General features: G+C 35.1%; 2 protein-coding genes across 3 annotated transcripts; both read right to left on the minus strand.

Annotated features, from left to right (window-relative positions):
- Positions 1-86: 86 nt before the first annotated feature.
- Positions 87-14719, minus strand: LOC116775346 (ornithine decarboxylase 1-like). 2 transcript variants are annotated; one of them, XM_061524772.1, is made up of 11 exons: positions 14452-14719; positions 6353-6498; positions 5695-5935; positions 5055-5172; positions 4167-4298; positions 3606-3729; positions 2361-2534; positions 2085-2216; positions 1619-1735; positions 1009-1217; positions 87-910 (listed from the first exon to the last, which is right to left on the minus strand). In XM_061524772.1, exons 3-11 carry the CDS (start codon positions 5870-5872, stop codon positions 739-741), a joined length of 1356 nt encoding a protein of 451 aa, XP_061380756.1. In that variant the 5' UTR covers positions 5873-5935; positions 6353-6498; positions 14452-14719; the 3' UTR covers positions 87-738. The 2 variants fall into 2 exon arrangements, with proteins under 2 accessions (XP_061380756.1, XP_032524126.1); XM_032668235.2 differs by lacking the exon at positions 14452-14719 and adding an exon at positions 7803-7945.
- LOC116775347 (thyroid transcription factor 1-associated protein 26) lies at positions 12718-14236 on the minus strand. Its single transcript, XM_061524773.1, has 2 exons — positions 14092-14236; positions 12718-13501 (listed from the first exon to the last, which is right to left on the minus strand). The coding sequence occupies exon 2, from the start codon at positions 13483-13485 to the stop codon at positions 12862-12864; it is 624 nt and encodes a 207-aa protein (XP_061380757.1). The 5' UTR covers positions 13486-13501; positions 14092-14236; the 3' UTR covers positions 12718-12861.
- Positions 14720-17239: the final 2520 nt, after the last annotated feature.

Consider the following 17239-nt stretch of genomic DNA (forward strand, 5'->3'; position numbering starts at 1 on the left):
ATGATCACGTGCATTCGTCTCACTGTTTGGTCAATCGTCAGACAAATGCTACATATTTGGATATTTTTGGAAATTAAACAAATATATACATAGTTCACCAATATATTTCATAAGCATTCTACAATTCTGAAATCTAACGAGTACATATGCATTTAAAAGTTACAAGAATTCAAAACTACATTTATGTATACATTAGAGAAATAAAAAATATTAATTTTATTTATATTATTTAGTACTAAATATGAAAACGGCTGAAATTTTATCAAACAGAGCCAAACGTAACAAACACATCGTGAATAATAAAATATAATAAAAAATGGCATTAAACATTGTGCAAAGGTCAAACTACAGGACGAACAAAAAAAAATGTTAGTAAGCGAGAAAAATTAATACGTCGCCGCGTCCCGTTAAAGATGGAATGTTTGGACGCGGTTCAAAATTATATAAAAGAAATCACACAAAATCAACACGCGATTGATAAACGAAACGTAGGTTTTAATACAATCCAATACACGAGACACCAACTATATGAGCGATAACACAAATACAGGCGAGACCCGACACCGTACCGACTAGAAGCTCAACCGCAGACAACTAAAGTTAACGAATCCTTCCATCGCTTCGGCGCCGTGTATAACAGTATACGACTACCCGTTCCGTCAGAGAGGCTTTTAATTCTCGTCACGTGATCTTTGGATGTCATTAGTGGTCTGCGGTGGAACTATCGTCTGATGGACATTAACAGTTGGGCAGCTCGCAGAGATCGTTGCCGCGCGCCCAGCCCTCGGGGGAGGGGGAGGGGGAGAGTGACAGCGAGGGTGACGGGCTGGAGTCCACGGGAGAGGACGGCGGCGGGCACGAGTGGCTGAACACAGCGCCCGTCGACGACCACATGTCGCGGAGGAGCACCCTGTAGACATAACGATGCACATATCACTCAATAAATCAATATCTAATACATTTCCTTGTTTTATAATAATCAATGTGTGTTATATCACAGTGTCATACCACAGCCTGTAGTCCAGGACGGGCTTGACCGTGGGCACGGGGAAGCCGTTGAACGGTGAAGCGATGGGGATGGTGTAGGCGCCCATGTTGCGCCACTCTAGCCACGATCCCACAGCGAGAGGAGGCAGGAGACAGGACTCTATCACACAGTCCAGACCGTCGCACGAAGGACCCCATATAGAACAAGTCTGTGGGGCCCCGGTCGACTCCTGCAGACAATTATACATTTCACTTTAATTTAATTTAATGCCATTGAAATGTAATATCCATGTATATCAGCCTATCGGAGCCCACTGCTGAGCCAAGGATTCTTCTCACATGGAGAAGGTTAGAGCATTAATCACCACGCTCGCTCAAGGCGGATTGGCGATTTCAAACTTATAATTTGAAATTATTAAAGACCAGCTCTGTTTCCTCACGATGTTTTCCTTCACCGTCCGTCAGTGGTGTCTAAATACTCTTAGATAGTACATATGACTCGTAAAAGATCACATTGGTACTTACCAGGTTTCGAACCCGCGCCCTCACGTATCAGAGGCGGGCCTTTTACCTCCAGGCCGCCACGACTATTATTAGCTAGTTTTGAAATAATAATAATTATTTTACTCACTTGTAGTAGTTCTGGAGTGACTACCTGATGGTCGTACAGCACACAGTTGAAGGAGCCGTACACACCGTCGTTGATGAAGTACATGGTGTGAGGGTCCTCCTCGCCGTCAGCAGGCAGCTGATACAACAACGTCCATATAATGTTTATATACAAACAATGTTATATTAAAAAAAATATGAACACAAGGAGATTTTAAGCGACAATATTATTAATATATATGTGTTTGTGTGCGTCTGAGTGTGCGCGCGCGCGCGCGCGCGCGTGTGTGTGTGTGTATAATAAAATTGTATGCGTAATTATTACAATGAAGACAGACTTTGGCACAATTAAGTTAATTTTTAATAACTATGAGAAGAATATTTTTATCATCCTATATATTACACAATTTGCACCTTCATATAAATAAGTAATTGAGTAAAGATACACTGATATATTACAATATGTTTTGTTATATAAACGCTCGCACCTGTCTCTTGGCGTGTACGAGCGTGAACAGAGTGTAAGCAGCTGCTGCGAAGTAGCGACCGGGTTCCGCGATCACGCGCACCCCGCCGCTGGGGAAGTACGTGGCCAGAGCCTCGGATATCACCTCGGACACCTGGAGGAAGAGGGGGCTATAGGACAGGTAATGACTGGGAAAATATATAAGAATATCATCTTTACTGAACTTATAATGTTGTAGTAAAGAAAAATATGATAGATTAGTTAAAGAGAAGTCCGTGATGAGGGCTGTGTGGTGTACCTCTCGTATGGAGGAGCCGTGGTGTCCGGGGAATCCGCCCCCCAGGTCCAGCAGAGACATGCGGTGGCCGGCGGCGTCGCCCGCCTCGAACAGCGCGCGGGCGAGGCGGATCCCGCGCGAGTACACCGCGCTCTCACCCGCACCTGACCCGGCGTGGAAGGATATGCCCACCACCTGGAACAGGTATGCAGTTAGTTTATGATCAAAAATTAATAAGTTTAGGAGTAAAGCACGCGTTATAATAATATCTAAGACTTTCGCCTGTATTCATTTAAATGATACTTATATTTCCGGTTTACTACGAGTTGCAAAGCAACCGAAATTTCGAGAATGTGTAGTTTTTAAAACCAATAGTCTCCGCGTAGTCCGGAACTATTAGTTTCATTGAGTATTCATTATATTAAACGCACGCTGTTTGTGATGGCTACACGTAGTTTTTATTATTAACTGTCAAATTAAACGACGTTGCCATTTATATTCTAGAGAAAGATTTTGGTTTCGCTGAACATCGACCATTTACAAGTGGTTATCTTGTTGTTAAGACGTTTGTTGTGTTGTGAGGAGGAGTCTCGCGCTGTAACTAACTCAGTCGAATTACAACAAAAAATATGCGGGAAGTTACGATACGAGTAAGTGTGCAACCAGCCGATGATTGGTGGGATGGTTGAAAACACTGAACTAAATAATAAAAAAAGAACGAATTCTCAGTGATTGTCATTCAATGGTGCCAAGACTTATTTTTTTTTTTGTTTTTTCATTCAAAACCCAAGTTATGTCGTAAAATTACTCACGAAAAGTTCTATATTACATAATTACCTATAGGAACGTCTAAGCACTTTGTATACGAGTGTCAGGTCTTAATTATATAAAAACCTTCACGTCTCTTCCATCTGACAGTATTGAATAATTAAAAGTCCAATGATTTTATTTGCCCCACACTTCACAATGATAAAAATATATTCGCTGTAAACTTAAAAACAAAATAGATATTAATCAACGTGAATCACAGCTCTCCAACACTTCCGGTTCCTCGTATTCTAAAACTCGCGAAAGGCGATCGCCCGAGGACGTTTCAGATTTCATTAGCAATAACGTTTCTAACATTTCCACCAAACTCCGCCTGGTTGCTGATCACTGCTAGCGTCAAAAGTAAAAATGTATTTATGTGTGTGTGTGTGTGTGTATGTGTGTGTGTATGTGTGTATGTGTGTGTGTGTGTTGTAGCAGTAAATGTGTATGTGTTACGTTGAGTCCGAGGACAGCGGCCAGCTTCAGTAAGCGAGGCGCCTCCAGCAGCGGGTCGCAGCCGAACTTGATCCCCAGAGGACACTGCGCGGACGCCGCGTCGCAGCGGATACGGACCACCAGCCTGGGGGGGGGGGACAGAGAAATATATATATGTAAATATATACATTTACTTGTACTATAAATATTATGATCGTAATTAAGAGTAAGACAGATTTAGTTCAGTGTATCCGCCTTTGAATCATTTTGCTTATCAGTTAGTTTTGACTTTAGTTTTTTAGACATATATATATACTTAGTTTAGTTATCTACACAAGACTTGTGATAAGGTGAGCTCATACATATTTGGCGAGGATTCCATAAGGTGGATGACCTCGTGCAGACTATTTTTATATTATTAAGGTACTATAATACTTTCGTAGCAATATTTATATTGTTATAGCGAATGTTTCTGAGTATTTTTTTTCATACTGTATGTATGGCTAGGTAACTGCGCTTGTAACGGAAAATATATTATTTTGTACCGAGATATACATTTAAATGTTCTAAAAATGTACTCACTCGGCATCAGGCATGTGTTGTTTTATCTTGACCAGCTCGGTGTCCGAGTCCACCGTCAGCACCGTGACGCCGGCCTCGCGAGCGTAGCGGATGTGAGAGGACAGCTTGGCGGGGTTGGCGAAGATTATACGACTGGAAGTCATTCAGCACTATTAGTAACATTTTGTGTTATTCGTATTAGCTATCGGGAAATCCTTCCGCGACCGAGCGGAGTCAGGCTGAGCGATATAAATTACAATACATGTATACAACACGTTCGTGTTGCTGCAAGACGTGCTTTAATATTGCGTAGTAAATATATATATATATATATATATATATAATTACGAAAACACATTATTTCCGCTTCCATAACATGTCATTTATAATTGTACTTAATTTTTTATTTAAAGCGTCTCTTTTTAAATACTATGTAAACATCAATGGGCTTAAAGTAACGGACGCCATTTTGTTTCAATGTGATTGCGGGGACTGTAAATCGATATTAGTATCGAGATAGTAAAATTAACTGAAACTAGTTTTATTTATTACGATTAGTGATGTTTAGTATCGTTAAAAAATAACATCCAAGGATCCACTTGCGGATGCTCACCGTCGACATCCGCGGATAGACGTCAAGCACAACACTAGTTATATGAACGTTTGTTGTTTTACTGTCATTGGTGTTATGATTAATGAATGTAAAACTAAAAACGGCTCGTATTGAGTGTGACGAGCGGACTTTTAGTAAGGTTACTTCATGGACAACTTCAATAGAATACTACTTATATATTATATGAGTCTAGCACAACACTAATTATAACTAGTGTTGTGCTAGACGTCTTCATCTGCGGTTTCGATAATATTTATATCCGGCTTGAGTTGAAGATATATTATTATGTTACTAACTCTGGTGTGACTCCGAGGCTGGTGACGAGTTCTATCTCAGCCTTGGAGGCGCAGTCGAAGCCGGCGCCCAGAGCCGCCAGCGTGCTCACCAACAACCTGTCGTCGTTGCATTTCACAGCTGCAATGAAGTATATACAAACAAATGCTTAACAAATTCTGATGAAACTATTGAGACGGAGAAGGCTTCGCTATTGGAATTTATGTCAGGTGTATTTTCATTTCCATGATTGCAAATGGAGGAGATTTTGGATATGAACGTATATTTTTAGAGTGGGAACCAAAGATCTGTCTTATTGAGGACTGTCTAAGAAATGTCCACGTTATTATGCATTTATTTACTGAACAAATTTAGACTTCAATTCTTTTTTGTCTACCCTCGTTTAATACTAAACCAGAAAAAAATGTAGCTATTTATTTGTACTCATGAAGTTCGGTGACAAAACAAAGACGGTGTTTCCAGTTTGCCATTTATAAATCGACATAGTTTCATATAAGCTGGCAACACACAATATTTCAAAACATTTCTTCACATTCTTCGTTTTCGTTTCGATTTTCGACGTTTCGACGTTTCGATTACATTACAATGATCCTGATGAAGGAATCTGTTTCATTATGAATTATATCGAATGATATTTCTCACCATAAAACGGTTCGACGCGCGGCATCAGCTCCTTCCAGGTGTTGTACCTCTGGACCACCTCTCCCAGGTCCATGACGTAGAAGGGTTCCTCGTGCCCGCGGTCCACCGTGTCCCTGGCCACGGACGCCGGGCTCCAGGGACCCTTCATCACTGTGACGTGCTGCTCGGTTACCTTCATGGTTCGGTTATGGTGCGGTGCGGGTGTCAGGTGGGTGAGAGCTGGCCAGTCCACAAGGGTCAGCTGAGGATACATATCACAATATTATTTAATGATATAATATATAAAAATTGCTAATTAGAAGTAATTTTATAACCTCAATTTATTTACGAATATCATTAAATGATTTCAGTGATTTTTATATCGTTGGTCTGAAAAAAAAAATAGGACATAGAAGCGATATCAAATTCAGTTTACCTTAAACTAGAATTAATAATATTTTCTTCGACCGAATACTTTATAGTTAAGAAAAAATCTTACTACCTACAAAAAACTTTCTTTTCCTGCGTTCTGTATATTAAATATTTATTAAGCGATACGATACGATCCACAGTATCGGACTTAACAGTTAATACAAATATAGATCTTTGTATCTCTCTTCTAAGCTGCACGTGATCGTGTGATAGCTCGTGTGTGATGTGATTTGATGTGTGTACTGACGTGGTCGTGAGCGTGTTGTGTCAGCGGGCGGGCGCTCGTCGCAGCCAGGGAGGGTCCACGTTCAGGGTGCGGCGCCAACAACGGCCCGCGGGGCTAGCGGCGTGGCGCGCGGCACTGCGACCTGCGCCGGACTCACCCGGTGCTCCCTGTGGCACAGGAAAAACATTCACTATACAAACATACAAAACATCGCGCCTGACGCCGATCTTTATACTGACATTGATTTAAATTGAGTAATCATAAATGCTTCCATGTTTGAATACCTGCACTTCTTTTATCTGGTTACTTCTATTCAGATACGTTTATAAGATAAAGATTATTGATCACAGCCATGTATCTGAAGTATTAGAATAATTTTCCTAACCGCTCGTATATAATACAAGTTTAATAGCCACGGCGTTAACTACGTTGTTTGCTATTTGCTCCATTAATAACTCAGTATCGAATGCGATATCATAGTGCAGCTAATACTACAAAATGTAACGGAAATATATCCTATACTTATTACGTGATGCTAGCACAACTCCATCTACGTCAAATAGATTATATGTCGAGACAAGACACGCTGGCAGGGATCGCTTCGATACTAAATTTTTTACCAAACAATAGAAAACGACGAAACGAGCTCCATAATTTCACGTCATTATAAAGTAAAAGCCTTTATAGTAATTGCATACAATTTACTTGTTAACTGAAAATTGGTAATGACTACTTATCCACCTTACGTAACGAGAGCTGAATAATTCAGATTTAAATGTTTCGTGACCTTAAAAATGTCAAAGTTCATAGTGCATAGTTGGCATGATTCCATATTGTTAGTGGAGCATAGCTTCCAATAATAACATATACCAGTGACGATAAATTATACAAAAACTTCGTGACATTACTGGAATCCTCCTTATCTTATCAATTTGAAGATATGTGTAAATTTTTATTCTCAAAAATACTTATAGGTACTAAGCTACACAAGAATTTTTTTTTTTAAACGAATAAAATTACCAAATAATATTTTTAGATATTTTAGTGGATTAATCAACAATTTTTTATATAAAAACTCAGTACGTGTAGTTGGAGACATTTTATATATTTTAATTGTGAAAAAAGAAAACCGTATGTTTCTTCAAGGTCATACGAGATGTTTAAATTTATTAAAATGGCGGCACTGCGACGCGCCAGCGAAGAACCAATTCGGGGGCAAGGTCAATGTTACAGCGATTGTGATTTATTTTAAGTGCACGTTATGGGTAGTTATGTAATTTTATTTTATGATATTATGTAATGTTGGTTTTGTCACATTTATTTAGTATGTTATATTTTTTTTTTATTAAACCACAAACAATATTTTTAAAAACATTATTCTAAATCACTAAGTAGGCATTTATTTATTCTTTTTGAATGTGTACGAATTTGAACTATACGTTTTATTCGATATTCATATTGGTTAGCTCACCTTTAATTGCGTAATTCTCAAAGCTTTTAGGGACGTCTAAGCAACAACCTTATGGTTGCTGCTAACAACGATGATTTAAAATAAAAAAAAAACAGTCAAAACTGTCAACTGTCACCACAACGAGTGGCGGCAAACTATTAAACTCAGTAGGAAACTGGTATTTTTATGTTAGCACTTATCAGTTGAGATTTGTGGGATGATTAAATTATCGCAAGTATGACGAGACTCGACTCCACTGCTGGAAACCGCTTAAATGACGTCACCACCCTCGGTATCATTCGTTTTGTTTTATGTGTACACTGTACATATTTGTATCATTATTATTATAACACGTTAATCTTACTCTACATATTATTATTTTCTTAAGTAATACCAATTAATCCTTTTTATAGGTGAGTTTTTTTAAAGTAGAATTTTAATTTTGTTATTTACGGAATGCGCGTAGTAACAGACAACTTATAGGAAAATTTTTATGGTAACTTTTTTATTATTTTCGATATTTTTTGACGTGTTAAAAAAATTATTGAATATATAATAGTTTTTATATATATTTCGTGATCATGTTACAACTAACAAGAAGGCGTAGTAAACAACACGTGCCATGATAGTGCGAGCTAATATCAGATTATAGTACTAGTAAATGTTTATTGAAAACATAGAGCGAGGTCAATAAGGTGTAAAATAAAAACTAGGAAAAAAGTTAAAGTAACCGGATTCCGACACGTATATCACCGAATATTCAGGACTCATATTAATGTAAAACGCATAGAAAGGCTGAAAGTTAATTACTTAAATTGAAAAATTATTAAATGTAAAAAAAATAAATTGTTATTTAACTATTATATCGACACCTGTGAAGCACTTAATCGAGTAATCGTAGCAAAAAAATGCATTTGTTTTATGCTGAAGCGGGCAACCGAGCAGACGGCCTGCCTGATGGAGGTAATACCGTCGCCCATGAACATCCGCAACCTAGGTTTGCGGATATGTTGCCACAATCGAATAGGGAAGAGGAGGGAGGAAAAGTGGGAAAGGGAGGGAAAAGGGAAGGGGTAGGAACGGGTGTGAATAGGGAAAGGGCAACCGGCTCTCTCACTCATCGGACTAAAACGCAACCATTAAAGACTACTTCACGCCGATCTTCTGTGAGAGGGTGGTAATTCCCCGGTTCACCACAGCTAAGCTCGACCACCTACATATGCATAATATGATTAACTTAACATAGCTAAAACATCATCGTACGGAAACTGACTTTTGGCTGCCATAGCACAGACACACACACGCACCTACAGACGACGTCAAACTTATGAAGCTAGCCTTTTTGTTAAAAACGACACATCACTATATTGGCTAATGTTATCCTATCGATAGAAAAAATACGTCTGAATGCCTCAAAAATAATCGTACTTTACCTGTCATTGGTACCTAATATATATACATATTTGAATCATTTAAGTTTTGTTAATGTTTTACAAAATTAAACAGACATTTGTTGTTTACGGAATTCTATATAAATAAACGCTATAAATTTAAACTTTTCCGCCGTTGCTGTCATTACTAACATTTCGAAAAATATATTAGTGCTTATATAATTTCCTCATTCAATTTTTATCGATAGGAGTTAAGATAACTAAGCGAGATAAAACGAGTTCAAGGTCTAGCTAATCTCTATTTATGGTTAGTAATATTATATAATACGTGTCCCGTTTCGCCATTTTGCGGTTTTTTACTTATATCACATTATTACGACAGATAACTGTGTGTAAAACTTTATTCAACTTCAGAATTTACAGAAAAATATTTTTTAACAAATAATCTTTTATTAGTCTTCTATCATCTAGATTCTGGAGCCTAGACATGAATAATTTTGTTTTTCTTTTTAATGTCATAAACGTTTGTATTCGAAAAATGCTAATCACTCATAGAGAAACGAATTAAATTAGTCTTCATGATACAAGTCTGAAACGGTATTTTGTATAGCTCTGGACGAGAACAAAAACCTTCAATACAAATATTATAAATTTGTAACAAAGATGAGGAATTCTTAAACAAATTTCTGAACGGTATTTCTTTAGCGATATAAAACTTTATGAGTACATTACTTCAGTGACCATTCTAACATTACTCGCAGACAATAAGTCTGCTCGTGGCAGTCGCGAGATTAAATACTTAGTTTTATGTGATAACCTTCATTACCCAAACATTATAAGCGTGACGCGTGTTTAGTAACAACGGCTAGCAGTTTAATGACATTTGAAAAGAATTATACGAATATATTAGTTTTGTGTGTCGGTTGGTCGTATTAAAACTAACGATTTTAAAAACGCATCTCGATAGACACTTATACCAATACAACTTTACAATTCGTCTGTTTGTTTGTTCCGACTAATATCTGAAATGTCTGGATGATTTTGTGGAAACCTTCACTGGCAGATAGCTCGTAAAAAGCAGTTTATTATGTAGGTTTTTAATTATAATAGATTTAGTAGAAAGGAACCTAATGAGATCTAAGACTTTAGCGAGTCATTTAAATAAAACTACTATTTTTTCGTATTTCGGACGAGATCTCGTCTGCCCGTGATCACGGTAGCTGAAAAGTAAACGAAACGTCGGGATTATGTAGTTTTTAAAATAATAAAAATTCGCGTAGAAAAACCCGAAAAAAATAGTAGTTTTAGAAAGTAACTTTTCTGAGCGCACATATCCGAATGCACAGCTAGTATATAAATTTTTCTCATAAAAAAAATATATTTTAAAATTGTATTATGTACTATAGGTATGGCAACTCAATTTGTTCATTCTTCATTACTTTCAACTTTTATCAAGAGTCAGAAGTTATCAGCTTAATATTGCTATTTCTTTATTTGGCTCATTAGACTCTAAGAGAAACTATTACTGAAGCCATTGACCACGATTACTCAGTTCTTGTGTACAATTGAATATTACTTAACGGAATATAGTCCTTTTGTGTATACGGCCATCTTGAAATGAAGCTGCCAACTGACAATTGAAAAACTTCGCGCATTTAAATAATTTTTGTTTATATTTGTAAGAGACACGAAAGTTTGCTTGTTTTTTTTTTTTAATTTTATTTTATTATTACTTGAAAAAATCATACGGATATATATACCAATGTATATACATATAGTACATTTTAGTATACTTTAACAGTCTTGTAAATAAACGTGACCAGCTGATAATGACAGAAACTTGTCTATGCCCCTAGTGATGTGAGTACTCTGTAAGATACTTAATAAAAAAAGTATATTTTTTATTTTTTTACTTTATTAAGTTATTTATAAAAAAATACTTTAATTTATTAACACATTGTTCAGTATTTATTAGTTTTTTTAATGAGTTTAGAAATGTAGAACGAGTGGTCATACACAGGAGATTTTTGCATCCCACTATTACTAAGATGGGGCACCTTGATTATTCATTGGTAGCCAGCCCTTTTAAAATTTTATTTCATTGCGTTCCAAATGACTATCTCCCAGATCAGAGTAAGATAGGTTAAAAGGTACCGAAAAACTTACTTACTACTATATTTCAAGCGATCGAAAAAAATAAATAAATGGATAAAATCCAAAATCTTATTTTCTGCCTTCAAGTAGAAACGTAGTTTCCCGCCCAGTAATACATTTTTAATATTGAAAGTAACGCAGACAAAGCCGCCGGCAAAAACTAGTTAATTGTATATACAACAATCACGTTTTAAAGAAAAATAGATTTTGATGAGTAAAAAATGATCGTGCCAATTTGACAATGCAATAAATTATCGTATTCAAAATAATTTTATTGAAGGCCATATTATAAAAAAAATAATAATAATAAAAAAAAAAGATTTATACGGTTGTTTAATAATGAAAAGTTTGTTAATAACCGTGGTTGGTTTATTGAGATGTAATTAGTATCAGGACCGACATTCAATTGTACGTAAGAACGCAGTGATCGTGGTCAATTGCTTTGTTTACAAAATTGTTAAATTTTATTGAAATGAACTATACTAATAGGTACATTTTAACTGTTTAAGGAGCCATTTTCAGGGAAACCTTTGACCGTTTTGTCTTTGTTATAGTAATTTACTTCCGAATTAGTAGTGAAAAACGTAAAAGTCTGCCAAGATTCATCATTAAAAAAAAAATCGTAGTTAAGACAACCATAACGAACAAAAATACCAAAACTGTTAGATTAGTAATAATAGGCATTAGAATCGAGAGCGTAAGCATTTATAATTAATTAAATTTTCGATTCGCCGTATCTGACATGCGACGGCGAAGGAACGGTCTGGTCTAGTCTAGACTGGTGGGCGTAGTCTTATAGGTATCTAACAAGAAATAGTAAATGTTCTACGAACCTGGATTATTCGCTGGTATTACCAGAATAATCTTAATGTATAAGGAAATTGAAGTAAAATTAAATATTTCAAACACGAAACAGAAGTACATAAAGAATTTAAAATTATCAGTTATCACTTTCATTAGAAATAAAACGGCGGAGTAATTAGGGTATCACAAAAACGATATTATCATATAAATAAAATGTTAATTTAATTTAAATTTCTTCAAAAAAGTTTTGATACTTAAATATTTTTACAATAAGCAATGTCTTTGTAAATTTAAATATGTATCTTCAAAGTCTTTTGATACATAAATAATTTACACTCAGCAATGTCTTTGTAATAAAAGTAATCATAGAAAAAAAAAAAAAGCAATAAAACAAATATTAATTTCATATTATAATCATAAAAATAAAAAAATGACAATGAATACTTACTATTTATTAATATAAAACACAAATATGTTCACATACAGCGGTCGTCTGAGTAACGCCAGGAAGTTATTTCATGAAGTCCATTGTTAACGAGTATAGGGAACCGATATTGCAACGTTACAGTTATTTAACATGCACAATCTTTAATTAAACAGGATTTATTATAAAATCTAAATAACACTGATGTCGACACAATAACATCAAATTATAAGTAAAGACGGCAAACTAAATATGTATATTATCGGTAGGATTTATAAAAAAAATCACTTGTTATGTGAATAAAAATTCATTTGGTGCTTTGTATCTTCTCTAACAACAATTCCAATCTACCCGTCATAACTGGCTGACCTTTTTTATTCTTCTTGCTTAACTTCTTGAATCTCTCTTGCTTCTTCTTCTTGTATTCTTGCATCTTTTGCATTCTTTCTTGCTTGGCTTGCTCTAAAGCCTGTTTCTTGTCAATTTTATCCTGTTTGACTTTATTGAACTGCTCTTTGGCTTTAGCGAATGGATCTTTCTTCGTTTTCTGGCTAGCTTGATCATTTTTCATGAGATCTGGATGCCTCACAAACTTACCGACCTCTGAATCACCGTCGGGTTCGTCTTCATCGAATGTTTTGGACTTGTAAGTGCCACTTACTTGTTCGTTTTTCAACATCTTCTGGTAGTCATGCATCAGCCTCTTCTTCCGCTGCTCCTCCCATTGCTCCAACTTATATTTTTTGCTGTATTTCTTCAACCTGTATGCTTTTTTGTCAAATGGTTTCTTTTCATCTCTAACATCCTGCACCCCATTGCGATTTTCATCAAAAACTTTCTGGCGTTCCTGCTTTTTATTTTTATCCCCCTTATTTTTATCAGGCTTTTGTTTCTTGCCTTTCTTAAAGAAAGAGTCCCGTTTCGTCTCCATGTTAGTTCTGTTCAACCTATAAAGAAATGAAAAAGCGTGTTTGAACAAAAAAAAAAAAACAAAAGAAAAGAAAAGAAAAAAAAGTATCATGCTAAATAAAAGTACTTATAAAAGCAAACAGACACGCTTTTCCATTTCTATATACATAAATCTAAATATTACATACACTATATAAGTATCATAATAAATCCTTCCTCTGTTATACTTCATAATAGGATACTTACACAAATATTATATATATATATATATATCCTTTCTAAAGAATTCCATGTAATGATAGTGTAATATTATATCAATGTTTAAATAATGCTAGTTTAACATACTTGATAATAATGTATGCAATTATAATTCTGTAAATTACATTTATACGTGATAAGGCCTAGTGATGGCTGTTCTACTGAATACATATACATTGTGATCCCAACAGATTGCTCTAAATGGCTCCCAATAACGTTCGTTAACAAGATACCTTCTTAATAGTATAAGTCCTAGCCGATATAACCTGCCCCTTGACACTGGCGCGTATATACCAAACCTAATGAAACATGATCGAATAAAAATTTAAAATAATGGAAAAAATGTAGCAAAATTAATGATTTTACATACTAGATATATTTTCGTTGTGAATTCTAGAATATTCGATGCGTGGAGTATTTAAAATATTTTTAGTAACTGTGGCAATATCCAGATGACGTCAAATTACGACACAAAGTAACGCAAAGAGCAGTATGTGGCAGTTTTCCATAATAAATACCTCTATAAACTGGTTAAAACATACAATAATACATGCGATACACATATTGATAAAGTGTTTAGTAGAATTATAACGCTGCAGATTTCATAACCATTTTCCAGCTGCTCATTTTATGATGCAGCGACACGAGATGGAAACGTTACATAAATATTTATTTATGATAAAAACATGCACTTTAATCTTAATGATATTGTAAATATTGTTTTACTTACCAATTTAAGCCACCCACTGGGTAGGCTTTGAATTATCGGCGGAATCTTGATAGTTTAGTTGCACTTGGCACGAAAAAACTTAATCACGTCAGATTTTATATCACGGGTTTTCGACTGAAAAACTGTATCGACCATGCCCTAATGTGATTTCTTTAATATAATTTTTTTTCCACACGGAAACGTAGTAGACGTTTCGCAAATTATCACAAAAGGACAGGGTAAGACAGAGAAGTTAGCTGCGAGGGAGAGAACAATATCTCGCGCCTGCGTTCCAGATTGTGAATCTTCGATCGCTGATTTCAGGCATGCGCTGTTTAACTATTATTAATATTTTTTTATTTTTAATTCATACTTTATAAAAAATATAAAGTTGATAATTTTTGTATTTATTTCCAACAATATTATTATAAAATTAGTACAATATTTGGTCACATGCAGACAAATTTCAATATAGGAACGTTGTAATGTTTTAATTTCTTTTCAATCCTAAAGATGGCGTCCGGCTTTACATGGCGCCAAAAACAAACTAAAGAAGGACTTATCTCTTGACTACCACCTTATTGGCATTTGATTTGTATCTCAAAATATGTAATATAATATTTTAATACGACTTCCCTTAAAACATTTATAATTTATAGAAGACAAATTATAATTTATGTAACATAATATTGAATAATTATTTACATTTGTCTATGTCACTACAATGAAGTTGAAATAACCTGTTTTTTAAACCATAGATAGTCTCGATTCTCGATAAATTTATTTTAATCGATAAGGCCGCCTCTAAAACATTATTCCTCTTTGATCTTTTATTAAAAAAATCTTTTTCTTTTATATTGTCATGTGTTTCACATGAGTAATAATTTTTATTACGGTGTTACCTAAGAAATAAGTATTTGTATGATTATGGTTTTTCGACATGGTAATGAAATTAAAAAAAACACCTTTCATTAGGACCGTCTGCAGTAAAATTAAACGGAAAATAACTTAAAGTAAATTTTTATGTTTTTCTAAAATAAATGATATTTATACAAGATTAAAAGTATAAAAAAAATATTTATTAATTTTTTTTTTCACATAAAATTTAATGTTCACATTAAACCTCCTCTACTTCAACCCTTATATAAATAGAATATGCAAAAATATTTTTTTTAGCAGGGCACTATTGTTACATGGGACACTAGTTTTTGTTCTCAACCTCGTCCGCGTGACCTTCGGAATTGGGCTCAGAGAGAAGTGTGTAGTGTAATTAATCAGTAATATTTAATGTTTTTCATGTCTAAACTACATGATTATTAAATTTCATCAAAAGGTGTGGAAGGATTATTGCGTGTAAGAGCAATAAACATTCGTACAACATAGGAAGATAGTATATTAGAAGGATGTATAATAATGTCTTTGGCCGCACAATTTCATTTACCCTGGTACATCAGGAATTCCGATCTCCATAGGTATCTCCAACTTCCTACGATAGCTGCGCATTTCAAGGCGATCTCAAAGAGATTTTTCGAGAGCGCTACGGTACATCCCAATCCGTTAATCCGTAAAGTCAAAGCGTGTGACTATTCCTCATCACCCAATTCCCCGATAGGCAACCGACAACACAGACACAATTACCCTCGTCACACGAAACCACACCAACACACACCGCCTTCGCCGGCGAAGACGAGGTCCCGCTTCATACACGTCGCTCCGGCGTTCTGTCGTCAGGGGTTGTTATGCAATCCCGTCTTCCTATGCCATCCTCCACTTTAACAACGTCCTAAGCCGAGGTCCGGCCTCTTAGAGGCACCCTTAGGACGGGCTTACCCCTGTCGGGCTCGAATTAGAACGGGTTAGTCACATCGGGCCACCCACCCCTCCCGGTGACGCTGGCAAAGCTATTAGGACTAACAGCTACAGTCAAGCCGAAAAAAAAAAAAAACAATTTCATTTAAGTCTCATGTCAGATGTCATTTAGAAATGTCTTGCAAAAAAAAAAATGATATACTTTTTTTGCCGCCTAAATTTAAATGGCAAAAATAATAATTTAATAGTATTAATTCTCATTACAAAATTTATTTCTTGTACTTACTTTCTATTATCTAGTTAACTCATTAGGAAAAACTAAGTTAAGAGTTAATACAACAATCCTGCAAGCGTTAAAAGGGGTCGATGATTATAATTTAATAAGATTATAATCTTGTTATTAGCTGCATAAGAAACATGGAAAAGCAAATAATAATTACAGAGTAAACAAAATAAATCTTTTTTTTTCTCTGTATTTTTGTATTCAGACAACATGATTAAATATGTTACTTTATTTGTATGCTGTTAACGGTCTTGAATTTAAAATTCTGACACTTGACCTAATTAGATATCTAGATCATAATATTACTTAGTACTTATATTGATTATTGACCTGAAACAGTGCTCCTAAGCCGCGATATTGAATTACTTGCTAGGTTACTATACCAAATGCGAAGTACTGTCGACGACAAAATATTACTACATTAGATTTTTTTTGTACTGTTAAAAAAATCGGTAAGGATTACAGATGTTATAATTTTAAGAAATTTTTATATGAACAAAAAACCGATGTATTGCGATTATTTTAGCAACGATCTTTAATATCACAGAAAAATGTTTTAAGACTTCGAAGGTCCACATTGAAAGTAAGGGCAGCCAGGTAGACTACATTATTTTTGTGTTTTAATCTATTTATGTATAATGAATGAGAATAATAATCGATTTTTTATTATTTTTTTATTTCTATCAAAATGATGGCTGCAATACAAAAATAATATTA

Source organism: Danaus plexippus, chromosome 25, assembly GCF_018135715.1.
Source record: "Danaus plexippus chromosome 25, MEX_DaPlex, whole genome shotgun sequence".
NCBI classification, from domain to species: domain Eukaryota; kingdom Metazoa; phylum Arthropoda; class Insecta; order Lepidoptera; family Nymphalidae; genus Danaus; species Danaus plexippus.

Bases quoted from the DNA above. Each gene is read 5' to 3' on its own strand.
- LOC116775346 (XM_061524772.1), bottom strand. From the start codon at position 5,872: ATGAAGGTAACCGAGCAGCACGTCACAGTGATGAAGGGTCCCTGGAGC. The intron at 2,535-3,605 runs GTAACACATACA...TACCTGTTCCAG, and splicing joins CCGCTGTCCTCGGACTCAAC to GTGGTGGGCATATCCTTCCA. The intron at 2,217-2,360 runs GTACACCACACA...CTCTTCCTCCAG, and splicing joins ACGGCTCCTCCATACGAGAG to GTGTCCGAGGTGATATCCGA.
- LOC116775347 (XM_061524773.1), bottom strand. From the start codon at position 13,485: ATGGAGACGAAACGGGACTCTTTCTTTAAGAAAGGCAAGAAACAAAAG.